This window comes from Anser cygnoides, chromosome 2, assembly GCF_040182565.1.
Source record: "Anser cygnoides isolate HZ-2024a breed goose chromosome 2, Taihu_goose_T2T_genome, whole genome shotgun sequence".
Lineage (NCBI taxonomy): Eukaryota > Metazoa > Chordata > Aves > Anseriformes > Anatidae > Anser > Anser cygnoides.
Genome location: NC_089874.1, coordinates 3,163,291 through 3,177,009, shown reverse-complemented (window position 1 = coordinate 3,177,009; position 13,719 = coordinate 3,163,291). Strand labels below are relative to the sequence as shown.

The 13,719-nt window shown below is 57.9% G+C and overlaps 2 protein-coding genes across 12 annotated transcripts; one reads left to right on the top strand and one right to left on the bottom strand.

The window, feature by feature from the left end:
- Positions 1 to 247: 247 nt before the first annotated feature.
- On the bottom strand, positions 248 to 12,423 carry GUK1 (guanylate kinase 1). 10 transcript variants are annotated; one of them, XR_010829024.1, is made up of 10 exons: positions 12,290 to 12,393; positions 7,716 to 7,868; positions 7,465 to 7,578; positions 5,956 to 5,997; positions 4,748 to 4,844; positions 2,450 to 2,624; positions 1,783 to 1,921; positions 1,051 to 1,135; positions 642 to 727; positions 248 to 416 (listed from the first exon to the last, which is right to left on the bottom strand). XR_010829024.1 is itself a non-coding variant. In XM_066991359.1 (9 exons), the coding sequence occupies exons 1-9, from the start codon at positions 12,333 to 12,335 to the stop codon at positions 381 to 383; spliced, it is 831 nt and encodes a 276-aa protein (XP_066847460.1). In that variant the 5' UTR covers positions 12,336 to 12,382; the 3' UTR covers positions 248 to 380. The 10 variants fall into 10 exon arrangements, 6 of the variants coding, with proteins under 6 accessions (XP_066847460.1, XP_066847461.1, XP_066847464.1 ...); XR_010829026.1 differs by lacking the exon at positions 2,450 to 2,624 and having other exon boundaries at positions 1,746 to 1,921; positions 4,715 to 4,844; positions 12,290 to 12,400; XM_066991359.1 differs by lacking the exon at positions 2,450 to 2,624 and having other exon boundaries at positions 4,715 to 4,844; positions 12,290 to 12,382.
- On the top strand, positions 12,372 to 13,694 carry MRPL55 (mitochondrial ribosomal protein L55). 2 transcript variants are annotated; one of them, XM_066991366.1, is made up of 4 exons: positions 12,372 to 12,506; positions 12,905 to 12,999; positions 13,079 to 13,286; positions 13,422 to 13,694. In XM_066991366.1, the coding sequence occupies exons 2-4, from the start codon at positions 12,974 to 12,976 to the stop codon at positions 13,566 to 13,568; spliced, it is 381 nt and encodes a 126-aa protein (XP_066847467.1). In that variant the 5' UTR covers positions 12,372 to 12,506; positions 12,905 to 12,973; the 3' UTR covers positions 13,569 to 13,694. The 2 variants fall into 2 exon arrangements, with proteins under 2 accessions (XP_066847467.1, XP_066847468.1); XM_066991367.1 differs by lacking the exon at positions 12,372 to 12,506 and adding an exon at positions 12,787 to 12,815.
- Positions 13,695 to 13,719: the final 25 nt, after the last annotated feature.

The following is a 13,719-nucleotide window of genomic DNA, read 5'->3' as shown; positions in this document are numbered from 1 at the left end:
GCAACGGAACCGAACACCAGGAGCCTGAGGACGGAGGTGATGAGAAACGCCTGGAGGAGCCGGGGCCGGGTCTGCACGAGGAAGCAGAGGGAGCAGGAGGCGGCCAACACCGGGAGCTGCAGCTCCCGCCGGCTCTGCCCCCCTGCAGCAGGTGCTGGGGAGTCACTTGCAAATCGCCTGCGTGAGGAGCGACCCCGTGGGAGCACGGGCCGAGCACCCCCGGCGAACAGAAACAAGCGCAAGCGGCTTTCCTTTTCCTTCCTTTTAATAGAAACGTCCTAGGGTAACTCTGCGAGGAGGATCGGCCTAAAGGGAATGTCTCTTGAAATGAAACGCTGCGACGTGGTTCAGGAATGATAAGTTAAAACGTCCAAGCGGGCTCAGGACTTCCTGGATTCTTGGGTCTTCTGGATTTCCTGCAAGAAGACGGGGAAAACAACTGAGCAGCCGTCACTCTCGGGAAGCAGCGCGGGGTTTGACAGATCCGGAGAAGGCATGGCTTGAGGAGCACAGCAAGGTTTGTCCTAGAGGCTCTTCAGACCAGCGCGCCCCTGCTGTGCCGCCCAGAGACCTGCGCACGTTTTGCCCCTGCTCAGTGCAGCTTACCCAGGGAACGAGGCAGAAAACCCCCCGAAACTCACCTTCAGGAGCACCTCCTTCAATTCGGAGTAGGCTTTTTCTAGATCGTCGTTAACAATGACCAAGTCAAACAGGCCAGGCTCTTTACCTAGGGAAGGAGCCAAGGGCAGGGGAGTTAGAGGAGAACGCGTTCTTTCCCTGTGTCACCGCTCGTGCATGAGCCGAGCTCCTGCAGCATTTTATTATTATTATTTCAGCCACTGCCAACGCGCTCCTCTGCCAAACGCCCTCGAGGAACCGCAACGGGAAACGATGCAGGATGATGCTCAGATCCAAGCCAGCTCATGCCCGAGCCCTGCCAGCGCTCCTCGGGGAGCAGAAGGCAGACGTTCGTGCAGAAAGCAGCTCCTCAGTCACCAGCGCCCACCCCCTCTCCCCGGGCACATTGCTCAGAGGCCCCCCCGGACTTACTCAGTTCCAGATCTACGCGGGCTGCGCTCAAACGCTTCAGTAAACTTTCTTCTGTCTCAGTCTGTCGGTCACGTAGCCTCTTTTCCTAAACCCAATGACAAACGCATTAAAGAAACGAGCATCCCTGCCCCGAGAGCCAGGGCTGGGAGCCAGGATCCGTGGGCCTCTCTGCCACGTAACTCCTTGCACGGCTTCAGCAAGTCGCGCGTGTGAGTCTGCGTCCCCCTCTGAACCACGTCGGTGGTTCGATTCTCCCAGAGGCACAGCGTGACCGGTATTTTATAGGGCCACGGGAGGCCAGAGGGCGTGCAGGAATCCCAACGCTGCAGAACCAGCCTTCTTAGGGTTAACTTTAGTGGCTGGAAGCAAGTCTCAGCACAAAACCTCCCCACCGTAAGCACACCTAACGCCTTTAAATCCTGGCCGTGCTGTAACAGAGCCTATAACCAACACCAGAAGTCTCACTTCAGCACGGAAGCCGTGCAGGAGGGACCCAAAACCAGGGCACGGGAAGGTTTATCACTGGGGTGAGGGCCTGGAGAGTCAGGCCCGGCAGGAGAGGAGCGTGCTTGGGAACACCTTCCTGCCCCCCTGCTGTGTGGTCCTTAAAATATGGGGATAAATCAACGTGGAGATAAACCAACAAGGGAGGAAATTGCTTGGGGGACGTGGCTTGAGAGCAAGGCGCCGATTACCTCTAACCGCTACTGGCAAGGGAAGGCAGCCGCTCACCAGGACGTCCATGGACGGGGGCTGCACGGAGATGTAGATGGGGTTCAGGTCCGTCCTCTTGATGTTCTTCACGCCTTGGATGTCGACGTCGAGGACGCAGATCTGGTTCTGGGCCTGCACAGCCTGCACCGCGGCTTTGCTGGGGACAGAACAGACGGGGAAGGGGTCAGAGCCTCCAGCCCCAGCACTGGGGGCTTGGTTCCCCCGCAGGAGGTCTGCGTAGGGCTGCCACGTGCCCAAACTGCGGCAGGAGGGAAGGAAGAGCCCGCTCTAAGCGGTTTCTCCTTCCTTGAATGCCCTCTGGGCCCCTGGGATGGTGCAGAGGGGCTGGGAAAGCCACGATGGAAGGTGTGGGAAGAGGTAATGGGTGACTATCCCATGAGCAGTGCGGCTCAAACACAGTCCATAAAGCTTCCACCTTCGACAAACACAGAAACAATTTAACCCTGAGAGCAAAACCGACTTCCCTTCACCGTAAATCTCCCAGATCCCGTACCCATGCCCTCTCCTGAGGCACGCTGAGGACGCTTTGCCTATTTTTGCAAGATGCAGGATTAAAAAAATACGTATTTTTTTTAAGCAATGGCTCTCTCATACTCTAAAGGCGGTTGTCCCTTCCCACAAAACGGGCTGTATATACACCTGCCTTGAGGTTTTTCCTCAATACCTGCAGTCGTCCCTTGACAAGCAGCAACTCCAGCCCTCTCCCCGTGCGGCAGAGGTAACGGGTTTGGTTACCGGGTGTCAGCCCTCCCAGGGGGCTCTGCAGGCACTGTTTGTGCCGGGCACAGGTTCTCCTCCGAGCCAGGGCCCTGGACAAATACAGAGGTTTGCTGCCGCACCTGTGTGGGAAGCAGGAAGAGCCCAGACCTGAGCATCACCCCCAGCAGATCCACAAAAACTCCCCCAAATGTGTTTATGTTTTTTTTTTTTTTGGCTACAGGCTTCACCTGCTATCAGCAGGCATCAGCCAGCTCCTGCCGCAAGCACTCCGCCGAGAGCCAGCAGCTCCCAACGCCTCTCCTCTGCCTGCAGCCTCTCGGTTAAACGAAGTCCTGGCTTCCTCTTGGCCATCCAAAGGCAGAGCCCTTTCAGGGGGCTCTGTCCCTAAAGAAATTCATTTTTGGGGTATTAAATGTTATTAGCTAGTGAGATTTCGGGAGCGCAAAGGGTCGGCGGAAACTTCAGCTCCTCTGATAAGCACGAGGAGCTCTGTTCTAGCACGCATCGCATCAGAAACACCCTTAGGCACTTGTATGGAAACATAGGCTTGGACAGTTTCGGTATGTAATGTTTGGGGTTAATTTCTGATCCGGGTTAATTTCAGCCTCCCACCCTTCACGCCCACTGCCAGACAGAGCAGAGGCGGTGCGAATATGCAGGGGGGACAGAAGACCACAGGGAGGGCCAAGGAGAAAAAGGCGTCAAACCCAACCCGAGCACATCACTGAAACCTATTTGTGCTGGTGGCATTTGACCTGCCAAGCTCTGCTCTTCCAAAATTACCACCACCAGGCAGACAAAAGCCAAGCCGTGTTCCTGCTCTCCCGTGCTGCCTCCCCATCGCTGACCGAATCGTCTGAGATGCACACGAGCGCGTGTGCCCCTCGCCCCACTCCGCTCCGCCACCCACACCCCCTGAGGTCTCCCCAGCACAATTTATTTTTTGAAAGGCGTTCAGGTCGCCGATTCCCTCCTAATCGCTCCCGATCCTGTTAGCCCTTTCCACCCAAGTTTGATTAAACGCCGAAATCCGCAAATTTCACAGAAGTCAGCCCCAGAAAGGAGCCATCCCGACACCCACCCCGAGGGAAGGGCCCCGCGACCAACTCGGACCGGGTCAGACATCAGGGAGCTGCCGCCTCCTCCGCGCGGCAGCCGAGCGGATTAAGCAGGGCGCGCAGGAAGGAAGGAAGGAAGGAAGGAAGGCAGCCTGTCCTACGCAGGATGTACCCAGGGGATTAAGGAGGCTGAGATTGGCTTGTGCTGGGTGTTTGAGGTAAACTGGACGGGGAGCTCTTGGGTTGGGTTCCTCTGGCCAAACGAGCGAGGCTGGGAGTGGGAAGGACAGCGCAGAGACCGCCCTCCCCCACCAGCCGCAGCGGGACCAGACCCGAGAGCCTGCCCCAGCCGCAGGGAAAGCAGCGACGTCTGCGCACGCTGCGTTCAAACAGCTTCGTTAAAACAGCCTCGTTAACGAAACGCAGAGTCCCTGGCCGCTCCTTTGGAGCACACCTGCAGCACGCTCGGTTTGGGGGCATCCCATAAGGAAACCACCCTCAGAAGCTGCCTTTGCTTCTTCCAAAAAATGCTCCCAAAAAAGGCACGTTCAGCCCTTTAAGAAATACGAACCAGGTGAATTTCAGGTGACCGTCTTGAATTCAGCTAATTAAGCATCCCAGGACATATTTACCTTTCCTTCGCAGGTCCTGTGCTGTAGTGCCACAGTTTCCTCACAATGATTACGTAAGATATCTGACTTCTAATTAACATTGCAGCTTAACGTTTTATTGATCGTCAGCTCCGATGCCCGGAGCAATGCTATTTTAAAATCCATCCAACTCTTTAACTCTAGTCAAGAGCGGCACGCAAGGCATCTTATTTGCAAGTCTGCGAGCACTTGGAAAATATTAAGTAGTGCCAACAGACTGTGAAAACTGCCCCTCTGCAAGAAAGCGTTCAGCATACGAACAACTTTAGAAGTCCTAGAGCCCAAGAAAAATCTTACAATGCAGCGATGAACTAATTATAGCGAGGTAATTCTTTGCAGGATTTAACTTTGCGGTCTAACGATGACCAAATAAATCCGACGAGTACCTCACCACCAAAATGAAAGGCTTGATTAAGGCAAGAATCTGCGCATTGGGAAAAAAACGGTGTAATTAAGTTAAAATATCTTCTCCTTCACCCTAACCTCAGCTCCCAGCCCCACCTGGGTTTGGTGGTGAGCGCCCGAGTCGCGTACCTCGTCCCATACATATTTCCGGAGAACTCTGCATGCTCGATGAATTCCCCAGCATCGATTTCTTTCTTCATCTCCTCTCGAGTCACAAAGTGGTAATCTGGATGGGACAAACAGGAAAAATATCCAGAAATTAACAACTTTGAAGGTAAAGTTCATGGCCAAAAATGCAGGGATGGGTGCTCAGGGGAGAAGCACCTCAAAACCTCCTTAGTACAATGCTGGCAGTCTGTAGATAACTATTGCCTAAGTGACATTTACGGCATCTCCTCGCCACCCCAACTGACCAGACACCTACTCAAACTATTCCGGAACTCCGTGGGGCCAGACGTGTTGCTGTGCCCCCTTCTCCACACACCTTCCCCTTCCTGGTGCAGCGAGAAACCCGCCTGCAAGCTTGAAAGACACTACAACGGGACTGGCAAAGCCCTTGGTTTGAAAGCATTTATGATTAAAGACTAGGACGGGAACGAGAGAGAGGGGGACATAAAAGGGAAGGTGAAATATAAACAAACACAAACATCTCTCTATCTTTTGTCCAATTTTCCCCCTTTCACTTCAGAGTGAAAGCTGCCTTTGGAAACCAAGTGCGAGCCTCATTTGATCCTTTCTGAAATACAGAAAGGAACCAGAAGCCAGGAAAGCATCCAGCCAGCTGCACACAAGCTACTGACACAGATCGAGGCGTCTCACGAAGCAGCTGCACTTCCCCAGACGCTGTGCCTTTGATGCATCTAACCAGAGATGCGTGGCGCTTCAGAAAGTCGAGCTGTTCAAGCTCACGTATGGATTGGGGTGCTTGCACTGAGAGCCCTGCTTTGGAAACCTCGAGCAGTGTGCCACAGAGAGCGTCCAGAGAAAATAAAGACACACGTTCCGCCTCAACGAACACCTCACTGCTCAGTTAAGTTTGGTTTTGTTCTGCTGTATCCTTCCCTCTTCGTTCCTTCCCTCCAGCGCGTGGCACGTGCCACAGAGCAGCAGCGACTACGGTCTTACGGCCACCGAGATCAAAACCAGAAGTAAACACATCCAGATGTATCACTACTGAATGCTTGCTCCTCCCGCCTGTAGAAACACACCCCAAAAACCACATTTGCAGGGCTATCTTATCTGCCAACTGGGATTCACGCATTTCACACCAAAATTCAGAAGTGTTTGGAGCAGCAACCTGGTGAATCGGGTGAGACGCTGATCCCCACCACACTCACCTTTGCCATTTACTTCTCCCGGTCTCGGCTGCCTCGTCGTGTCTGCGAGCAAGAAACACGTTAATTGTGCGGGCTGACAAGGAAGTAAGAGTACAAAAGAAACAAGAGCGCACACGCCGCAGATTAACCCAACCACGCAGTGAGCTGATCCTCGGTTTAAAATGATCAAAGCTTCGGAATCAGCCAGCGTAAAGCGCCACGGCACCGTCAGTCGGCCTGTAATTGGAGAATCCTAGATAATCTGAAAGCAATCAGCTGACATCGTTAGGGGCTGAGCAGTCAGTTTGGGACTTACCCGGCTGGGCTTGGTTTTCTGCTCTGCTACAGACCCCCTGTGCGATCCTAGACACGTTACTCAGAGCCCTGCCTCGGTTCAGGGGAATTCGCAGCGCCCTGCTTTGCACGGTTAGCTTTATTTTAAGAGATGGCGTCACGCAGCACCCACGCGGGGGCTGAAAATCCCAGATTTAATGAACGGGGGCTGAAAATCCCAGACTTAATGGGGGGGCAAGGTGCTGCAGGTGAATACATCGGGCTGCCTTGAAGCCTGCTGGAAGTCATTTGAAGTTGCATTATTTTAAGAACATGCCCACAATAAGGCGACAATCACCTCTGAGTTTGCGTAAAGCGCCGACTACCGAGCTCTGAGCTGCCTACAGAGATTTAGGGAAAAATACATACCAAGAGACAACCCTGGAGGAGACAAGGTTTAGTTTGGGGTGAATTCTTTAGTAAGATATTCAGTTGAATTAAAAAAATAGAATGAAACACACTAAGAAATAGAAAGTGAAAGATGTTTTAAAGTTTTTTCCACCTCCAGTACCATTAAATTCTTCCACATTCCAGTATTTGCTCTTTCACGACGGAATGAATCTGGATTTCACAGATCTAGAGGCAAGGATTCCACCTGCTGCATCCAAAGCATCAGGGCAGCAAAAAGCACTTTTAAGCACACTTAATGCCTTGCAGAGCCCCAGGGAAAATCAGGTGAACGAGCTGTGCGTGGCTGAATAATCTTCAAGGTGTCACTCGAGACAAAGGAAACAACATTTGTACTGCAACGGGCGAGCTGCCTAAAGAGAATCCTGTTCTCTGCTGTGATTAGAAAGCACAGTGGAATTGGCGACCCCGATGCGTGTCGTTATTACCCTACAGCCCTTAAAAAACATCCCAGAGAGCGCCACGCTATTTTGTAGGATTCAGCAGGAGGGGAAAGGTGTTTTAAGATTATTTTGCTCGTGTAAGCGAGCGTTTTGCACAGACAGACGCGCGATCTTCCCAGGAAACCGCGCGGTCCTGGCGGTTATGACACAAATCCCTCAAGTCTGCCGAGGCAGCGCCCCTTTCCCACCGCCCGTGTCAGAGGACGAAGCGCCGAAATCTCCGGCTCTGCCGCGCGGGCCCTGGGCCCGCTATTCGGGACACGAACACAGCTACGGACTCGGGCTCCGAGCTGGCGACCCCAAACTCCGCTGCCCCAAACCCTCCCGGAGACACGCAGATACTCACGGGAGACGCTGAAGCCGAAGACGTTCTCGTAATCTTTAAACAATTTCTTTATCAAAGTGCTCTTCCCTGCACCCGACGGGCCACTCAGAACCACTGGCCTTGGTCCCTGCATGGCTAGAGGGACAGAAAAATACAGAGCCGGTTAGAAAAACACAGCAAACACAGCTGCAGGTTCCCAGGGGCATCTCAGGACCATCGAAGCGTCCATCCTCTCCCCCCCGTGTGTATAATCCAGGGGAAATAAAGCTCACAGCCTCGCAGCAGCAGCCTGGGCACGGACAACAGACACCCGCGGGTCCCAGCCGCGCCCCGCGGCTCGAGGTGTGTCAGCACGCGAGAAGGGTTCAGCTCCCGGAACAGAAAGCAGGCAGCCTCGGGACACGCAGACTTTTTGGCAGTCGTTTCTTCGGGCAGAAAGAAAAGAACGGGCGTTTTCACGTGCCTGCCTCCCCGGGGAGGAAGGGAGGCTGATTATTGACGCTGGGGGGGGCCTGCAGGCTGCCATCCACCCGCAGCAATTCGGCAGCCTGTAACCCAGAGGTGACCCCACGAGCAGGACGAATCCGACGGGTCTGGGTTTCCCTATTTAAAGCCGACGACTTCGTGCAAGCGGCAAAGCCCCGGGGAAGGCAATTTTTTTTTTTTTTTTTAACCTCACCAGCCGGGCCTGGCCCCAGGAGAACCCAGAAGACGGGCAGCGTGACGCCTTCCCGTTTCTAATCAGACGGCGGCAAAGTCACCCCGACCTCCCAAATCGCTCCTGAACCATCCTTAAGCCAAACGCGGCCTCTTACCAAACCCCGCCCCGCCGGCTAATCCGGCCTCGCTGCCTCCCTGACCCCAGCCTGCGGGCGCTGGATGCCTCCTTATCCCTAAATCCCCTCCGCACGGCTCCGTGATATCGCGGGCAGCTCTAAAGCCAGCAAATTATGGGAGTTTTTCCCCCGTTCCCTAAGGAATCTCGGTGCTTGCCTGACCCGAGCTTATCCAGGGCGGTAGGAAGAGGCAGGCGTGGGGATAAAACCACCCAAGGTCAATCGCTGGCCAAAAGGGAACTGCTTGCTCTTGCTTTTTTTTGGGTGCTGCAGGATTAGCCCCACCGTCTGCGCGTTACCACGTTGCTGGGTTGGGCTTCTCCATCCGAAAAAAGAAAAAAAAAAATCATCAAGGCTGGGCAAACCTTTAAGAAGTCCCCGTGGGGACGGGCCGGCGCCATCCTTCCCTTCGCCTTTGCTCCTTGGCGGTTCCCGAAGATAATCACAGAATCACCCCGAGTTGGAAGGGACCCACAAGGATCATCGAGTCCAACTCCTGAAATCACGGGTTTTCCCTAAATGCTCAGCCCCAAAAGCTGGAGAACACCCTCTGCGCCTCCCCGCCACCACACTGCCTGCAGCAGGGCAGCGAAGCCGCCCCCCTGACCTGCCCAAAGCTCCTCTCCTCTGCCTGCTTGTTCCCCTCACCGTAAATCAGGCAAGAGAGCGCTGAGGAGCCAGTTTATCCCCCCCCCAGTCGCTTCAGCATGCTCCAAACACGCCTCTTCCCGCGGCACCAGCCCTGTGCGTCGCCGCCGTGCGTCCCTACCTCGTGCTTTTGCTCCCTTCCAGCTCCTCGCGACGGGCTCGCAGGCAGAACGCCGGGCTGCGTGTGAGCTTTTTAATCGCCCGGGGGTGATTTTAAGACGGCCGACGAAGACCGCCCGCTGATCTTTAATCTTCTCCCGTGGCTTCTGCTCCGCTCCCTGCTCCGGCAGCTGGCCAAGGCAGGCAAAAGCAGAGCTGGCTGGGGCAGGGCAGCGAGCCTCACGCCCTCAGGGAATGCCAAACCCAGCTAACCACGACCTACCGCTCCATCTTTTCTGTTTCTAGGAGCTTTCTGGAAATCCTGAGGCTCCCAAAATCCTCAGTGGATGGGAGCTGACTGCCCCGAGTTCTTGTTTCGGCGGGTCTTGACTTCGCAGCACCCCTTTCTATCACGCACCTCCGCTCCGCCCAGCACCTCCTTTCTTTGGGTAAAAGGCTACGAGTAAACCGGAGGACTCACAGGCGTTCCCTCTTGCCTCCCCCCCCCAAACACAGCCCACCTCCTTTGCTGGGGACCTCTGCGAGCAGAGGAAAACGCGACGTAATTTACAGGGGGAAAAAAAAAAGCGATTTCCACCGCCAGACGAAGGGGCCAGGCCCTCCGCGGGCGGCAGGCAGCAAACACCCAGCTGGCAAGGCAAAAATAGCTCTCGGGGCCGGCCTGGCACGCGTTTTCTGAAGGCCTGGCACGGCGCAGCCCCCTGCCCCTACGTGTCACGTTTTCAAGCCGTGTTTGTAGCTGTAAGAATTACAGGGACGTTTTGAGCAGAAGTTGAATTTCCCCCCCCCAACCCTTTCCGCTCAGGTTTTGACATTTTCAGACCCCGCCGGGGCTGCGAGGTGACGAAGGGGACAAGCGAGCGGTGGGCAGGGAGCACCTCCCAGGCCAGCCCTGCCTCCTAAAGCCACCCCGGATTTTAACTGGCAGGCAGCACAGAGCCAGGAAGGCGAAGGACAGACATCACAGGAGTTACACGAAATTAACGCCGATTAGCTGGCAGCCCGTAAGGAGCACGCAAAGCCCCCTGCCCGAGTCGAAAAGCAGCTTACAGGACGGTTTCTCTGGAGCCCCAGGAAAGGTCTCCCGGATTAGGAGTATAAACCCATTCCCTATTTTTAGCGGGTTCTTCGGAGGTGCAACTCTGACTTGGTAAGCGTGGAGACTCTTCCTGAGCAGGCAGCAACAGCCCAAGAACCACCCGCATCCATCCGGGGAGCCCCAGAGGCTTTGCAGAAGAACACTGCCCTGAGGGGATGCTTTAATCAAAGGGAATTACTCGCTTTTTTAACCTGTTCTACAAAGTTCTTCCTTGCCACCAGGCCTCGTCGCCTCGTCAGCCGCATGGAACGAGCCCCCTGATCAAGCACCAACAGCCGGTCACACGCTCGGCTGCGGCTCCGTGCGGGTAATTCCTCCTCCCTCCCCGAAAAGCGGCGCTGAAACGGGAGCAGAGCACCCCCACACAGCTGGGCTGGCAGGAGCACCCGAACAACCTTACTGCTGGAAGCGATTAACCCCAAAGTGCTAATTAACCCCCCCCCCCCCCCCCCCCCCCACCGACAGCAGCGACTAGCAGTCCTGGCTTCGCAGAGGGCAGCCTTGAGCTCGAACCGCTCCCTGCGGAGCTCAGTCGGGTGCAGGATGCAGCCCCAGGACGTTGTCCAGCTGCAGCACCGCAGAGCTCAGTGCTGCTGGGGGACCCTCAGCCCCTCGAGGGGACGCTCAGACCCTCACAGGACCCCCACAGGATCCTCCCCAGCCCCTCAGAGCCCCCCCCGGACCCTCACTGCCCCCCCATGGTCCTTCACAGCCCCTCACTGACCCCCCAACCTCACAGGACCCCCAGCCCCTCACAGGGACCCAGAAGCCCCTCACAGGGACCCCCCCAGTTCCTCAGAGCCCCCCTCAGCGACCCCCTGAGCCTCTCACAAGATCTTCACAGGACGCCCCCAGCCCCTCATAGGACCCCCGGCCCCTCACTGCCCCCCCTCAGCCCCTGACAGGACCCCCCAACCCCTCACAACCCCCCGAGCCCCTCGCAGGACCCCCCACAGGACCCCCCCCAGCCCCTCATAGGGATCTCACAGGACCACAGCAGCCCCTCACAGCTCACCTCCCCCCCCACCCCCCACCCCCCCTTAAAAAAGACTCAAATGACCCTCACAGCAACCCCAGCCCCTCACAGGGACCTCACAGGACGACCTCACAGACCCCCTAGCCCCTCACAGGGCCTCCTCAGTCCCTCAGAGCCCGGCCCCCCCCCCCCCCCCCCCCCCCAGAGACCCCCTCAGCCCCTGACAGGAACCCCCTGGTCCCTCACGGGAACCCCCCCAGCCCCTCACAGTGACCTCACAGGACCCCCCAGGTCCTCATAGCCCCCCCAGGGACCCTCTCAGCCCCTCACAGGATCCTCACAGGACCCCCCCCCAGCCCCTCACAGGACCCCCCAGCCCCTCACAGGGACCTTACAGGACCCCCCCAACCCCTCACGGCCCCTCGAAGGATCCTCAGAGCCCCCCCAGCCCCTCACAGCACCTTCACAGGACGACCTCATAGCCCCCCTAGCCCCTCACAAGACCTCCTCAGTCCCTCAGAGCCCCCCCCCCCAGAGACCCCCTCAGCCCCTGACAGGATCCTCACAGGACCCCAGAAGCCCCCCACAGGATCTTCACAGGAACCCCCCGGCCCCTCACAGGACCCCTCAGATCCTGACAGGAACCCCCTGGTCCCTCACGGGAACCCCCCCAGCCCCTCACAGGGACCTCACAGGACCCCAGAAGCCCCTCACTGGACCTCCTCAGCTCCTCAGAGACCCCCCGGGGACCCTCTCAACCCCTCACAGGATCCTCACAGGACCCCACAAGACCCCCTGGCCCCTCACAACCCTCCAAGCCCCTCACAGGACCCCCCCCAGCCCCTCACGGGGACCTTACAGGACCCCAGCAGCCCCTCACAGCCCCTCGAAGGACCCCCAGAGGCCCCCCAGCCCCTCACAGGACTCCAGAAGCCCCTCACAGGATGACCTCACAGACCCCCTAGCCCCTCACAAGACCTCCTCAGCCCCTCAGAGCCCCCCCCCCCCCAAGAGACCCCCTCAGCCCCTGACAGGATCCTCACAGGACCCCAGAAGCTCCTCACGGGATCTTCGCAGGAACCCCCCAGCCCCTCACAGGACCCCAGAAGCCCCTCACAAGATCCCCCCAGGTCCTCAGAGCCCCCCCCAGCCCCCCGTCCCCCTCACCCGCCGCCGCCCGGGCGATGGCTCCGCGCAGCCGCCGCCAGCTCATGGGGGGGAAGCGGCACCGAGGGGGGGGGGAAGGGGCGGGGCCTGCGCCTCAGCGAGGCCACGCCCCCTCGAGCGAGGCCGCGCCCATCTCGTCGAGGCCACGCCCCCTCGTCCCGGCGCGCGGAGCCCCGCCGGGGAAAAGGGGAGGTGGCGGCCCTTGCGGGGCGGTCACGTGAGCGGGGCGAACCACGAGGGCGGGCTGGGCGGGGGGGGGCCGGGCCGTACCTTGAGGGGGCTGGAGGGGGGGGGGGGGGAAGGTGAGGGCCGAACCATGGAGGTGGCTGGAGGGGAGGGGGCGCCCCGAGTGGGGGCGGGGCCGACCCTGGGCTGAACCACTGAGGGGAGAGCGGGGGGGGGAAGCGGGGCAAACCATTGTGCGGGTGTGCGGGGGGAGCGGGCGCCATTTTGGAGGCGGCGGGCCGTGAGGGCGCGGGCGCCATCTTGAGGCTGAGGGGTGGCGGGGGGCGGCGGCGGTTTGGGGGCACGGGCTGGGGTTAAACCCGTCCCTGAGGTGTTACCAGGGCTCAGCAGGGCTTCGTCTGTCCCTGTGACCGCTGTCCTTGTCCTTAGGTTGTCTGAGGGAGTGGCACCGCATCCCCTCACACCCCTGTGCTGCACCTGAGCCTGGCCCAGGCCGGGATGGCAGCCGTGAGGAGATCCCTGAGGTAAACATGGCGCCTTCAGCCCCCTCACGGCTCCCAGCGGGGCTGGTGCTGACCCATTATGTCCAATTTATCTCCCCAGCCTCCTGCTGCTGCAGCTCGACGCCGTGCCCCGCGGGCTGCCGACGCCTCGCCGCCTGCACACCGCCTGCATCCAGGCCAACTCCAACCGGGTGGCCGTGTCCCGCCTGCAGCGCCAGGCGTACGGCCGCCAGTACCCGCTGCTGCTGGTCAGGACCGACGGCTCCACCATCCACATCCGCTACAAGGAGCCCAAGAAGATCCTCATGGTAAGGCGCTCACCTCACCAGAACCCTTTACTGAGGAACACTGTGGCAACTGTTGATTTATTTGAAGATTAAAACCCAGTGTTGGATGCTCTGATGCTTCCCAGTGTCACTTTTTGATGTCTTTTTTCCCCACAGTTGCCCCTGGACAGCAACACGCTGCCCGAGGCGGAGAGGAAGGCCCGGCTGCGGCGGCAGTTCCCCACTAAACTGAGGGCCAGGGAGGACGAGGACACCTTCGACAAGCTGGACATGGAGAAATACAAGAAATTCTGGAAAAAGTGACGCCGTGAAGCTCGTTGCAAAAAGCGAGGCAGCACCTCGGGGGTCGCTCCTGCCGAGCCGGGACGGCCGACAGACTGTGACCTAACAGCAACGTGTTAAAAAATAATAATAGTTTGTCCTGGAGAATTTGGGGTGGTTTTGCTTTATTTGT

Excerpts from the sequence above, each read along its gene's own strand:
- GUK1 (XM_066991359.1), bottom strand. The coding sequence starts at position 12,335 with ATGAGCTGGCGGCGGCTGCGCGGAGCCATCGCCCGGGCGGCGGCGG. Across the intron at positions 7,869-12,289 it reads CATCGCCCGGGCGGCGGCGG|AAACGACTGCCAAAAAGTCT; the intron begins GTGAGGGGGACG and ends TTCTGCCCGAAG. Across the intron at positions 417-641 it reads TGAAGGAGGTGCTCCTGAAG|GAAATCCAGAAGACCCAAGA; the intron begins GTGAGTTTCGGG and ends GTCTTCTTGCAG.
- MRPL55 (XM_066991366.1), top strand. The coding sequence starts at position 12,974 with ATGGCAGCCGTGAGGAGATCCCTGAG. Across the intron at positions 13,000-13,078 it reads GCCGTGAGGAGATCCCTGAG|CCTCCTGCTGCTGCAGCTCG; the intron begins GTAAACATGGCG and ends TTATCTCCCCAG. Across the intron at positions 13,287-13,421 it reads AGCCCAAGAAGATCCTCATG|TTGCCCCTGGACAGCAACAC; the intron begins GTAAGGCGCTCA and ends TTTTCCCCACAG.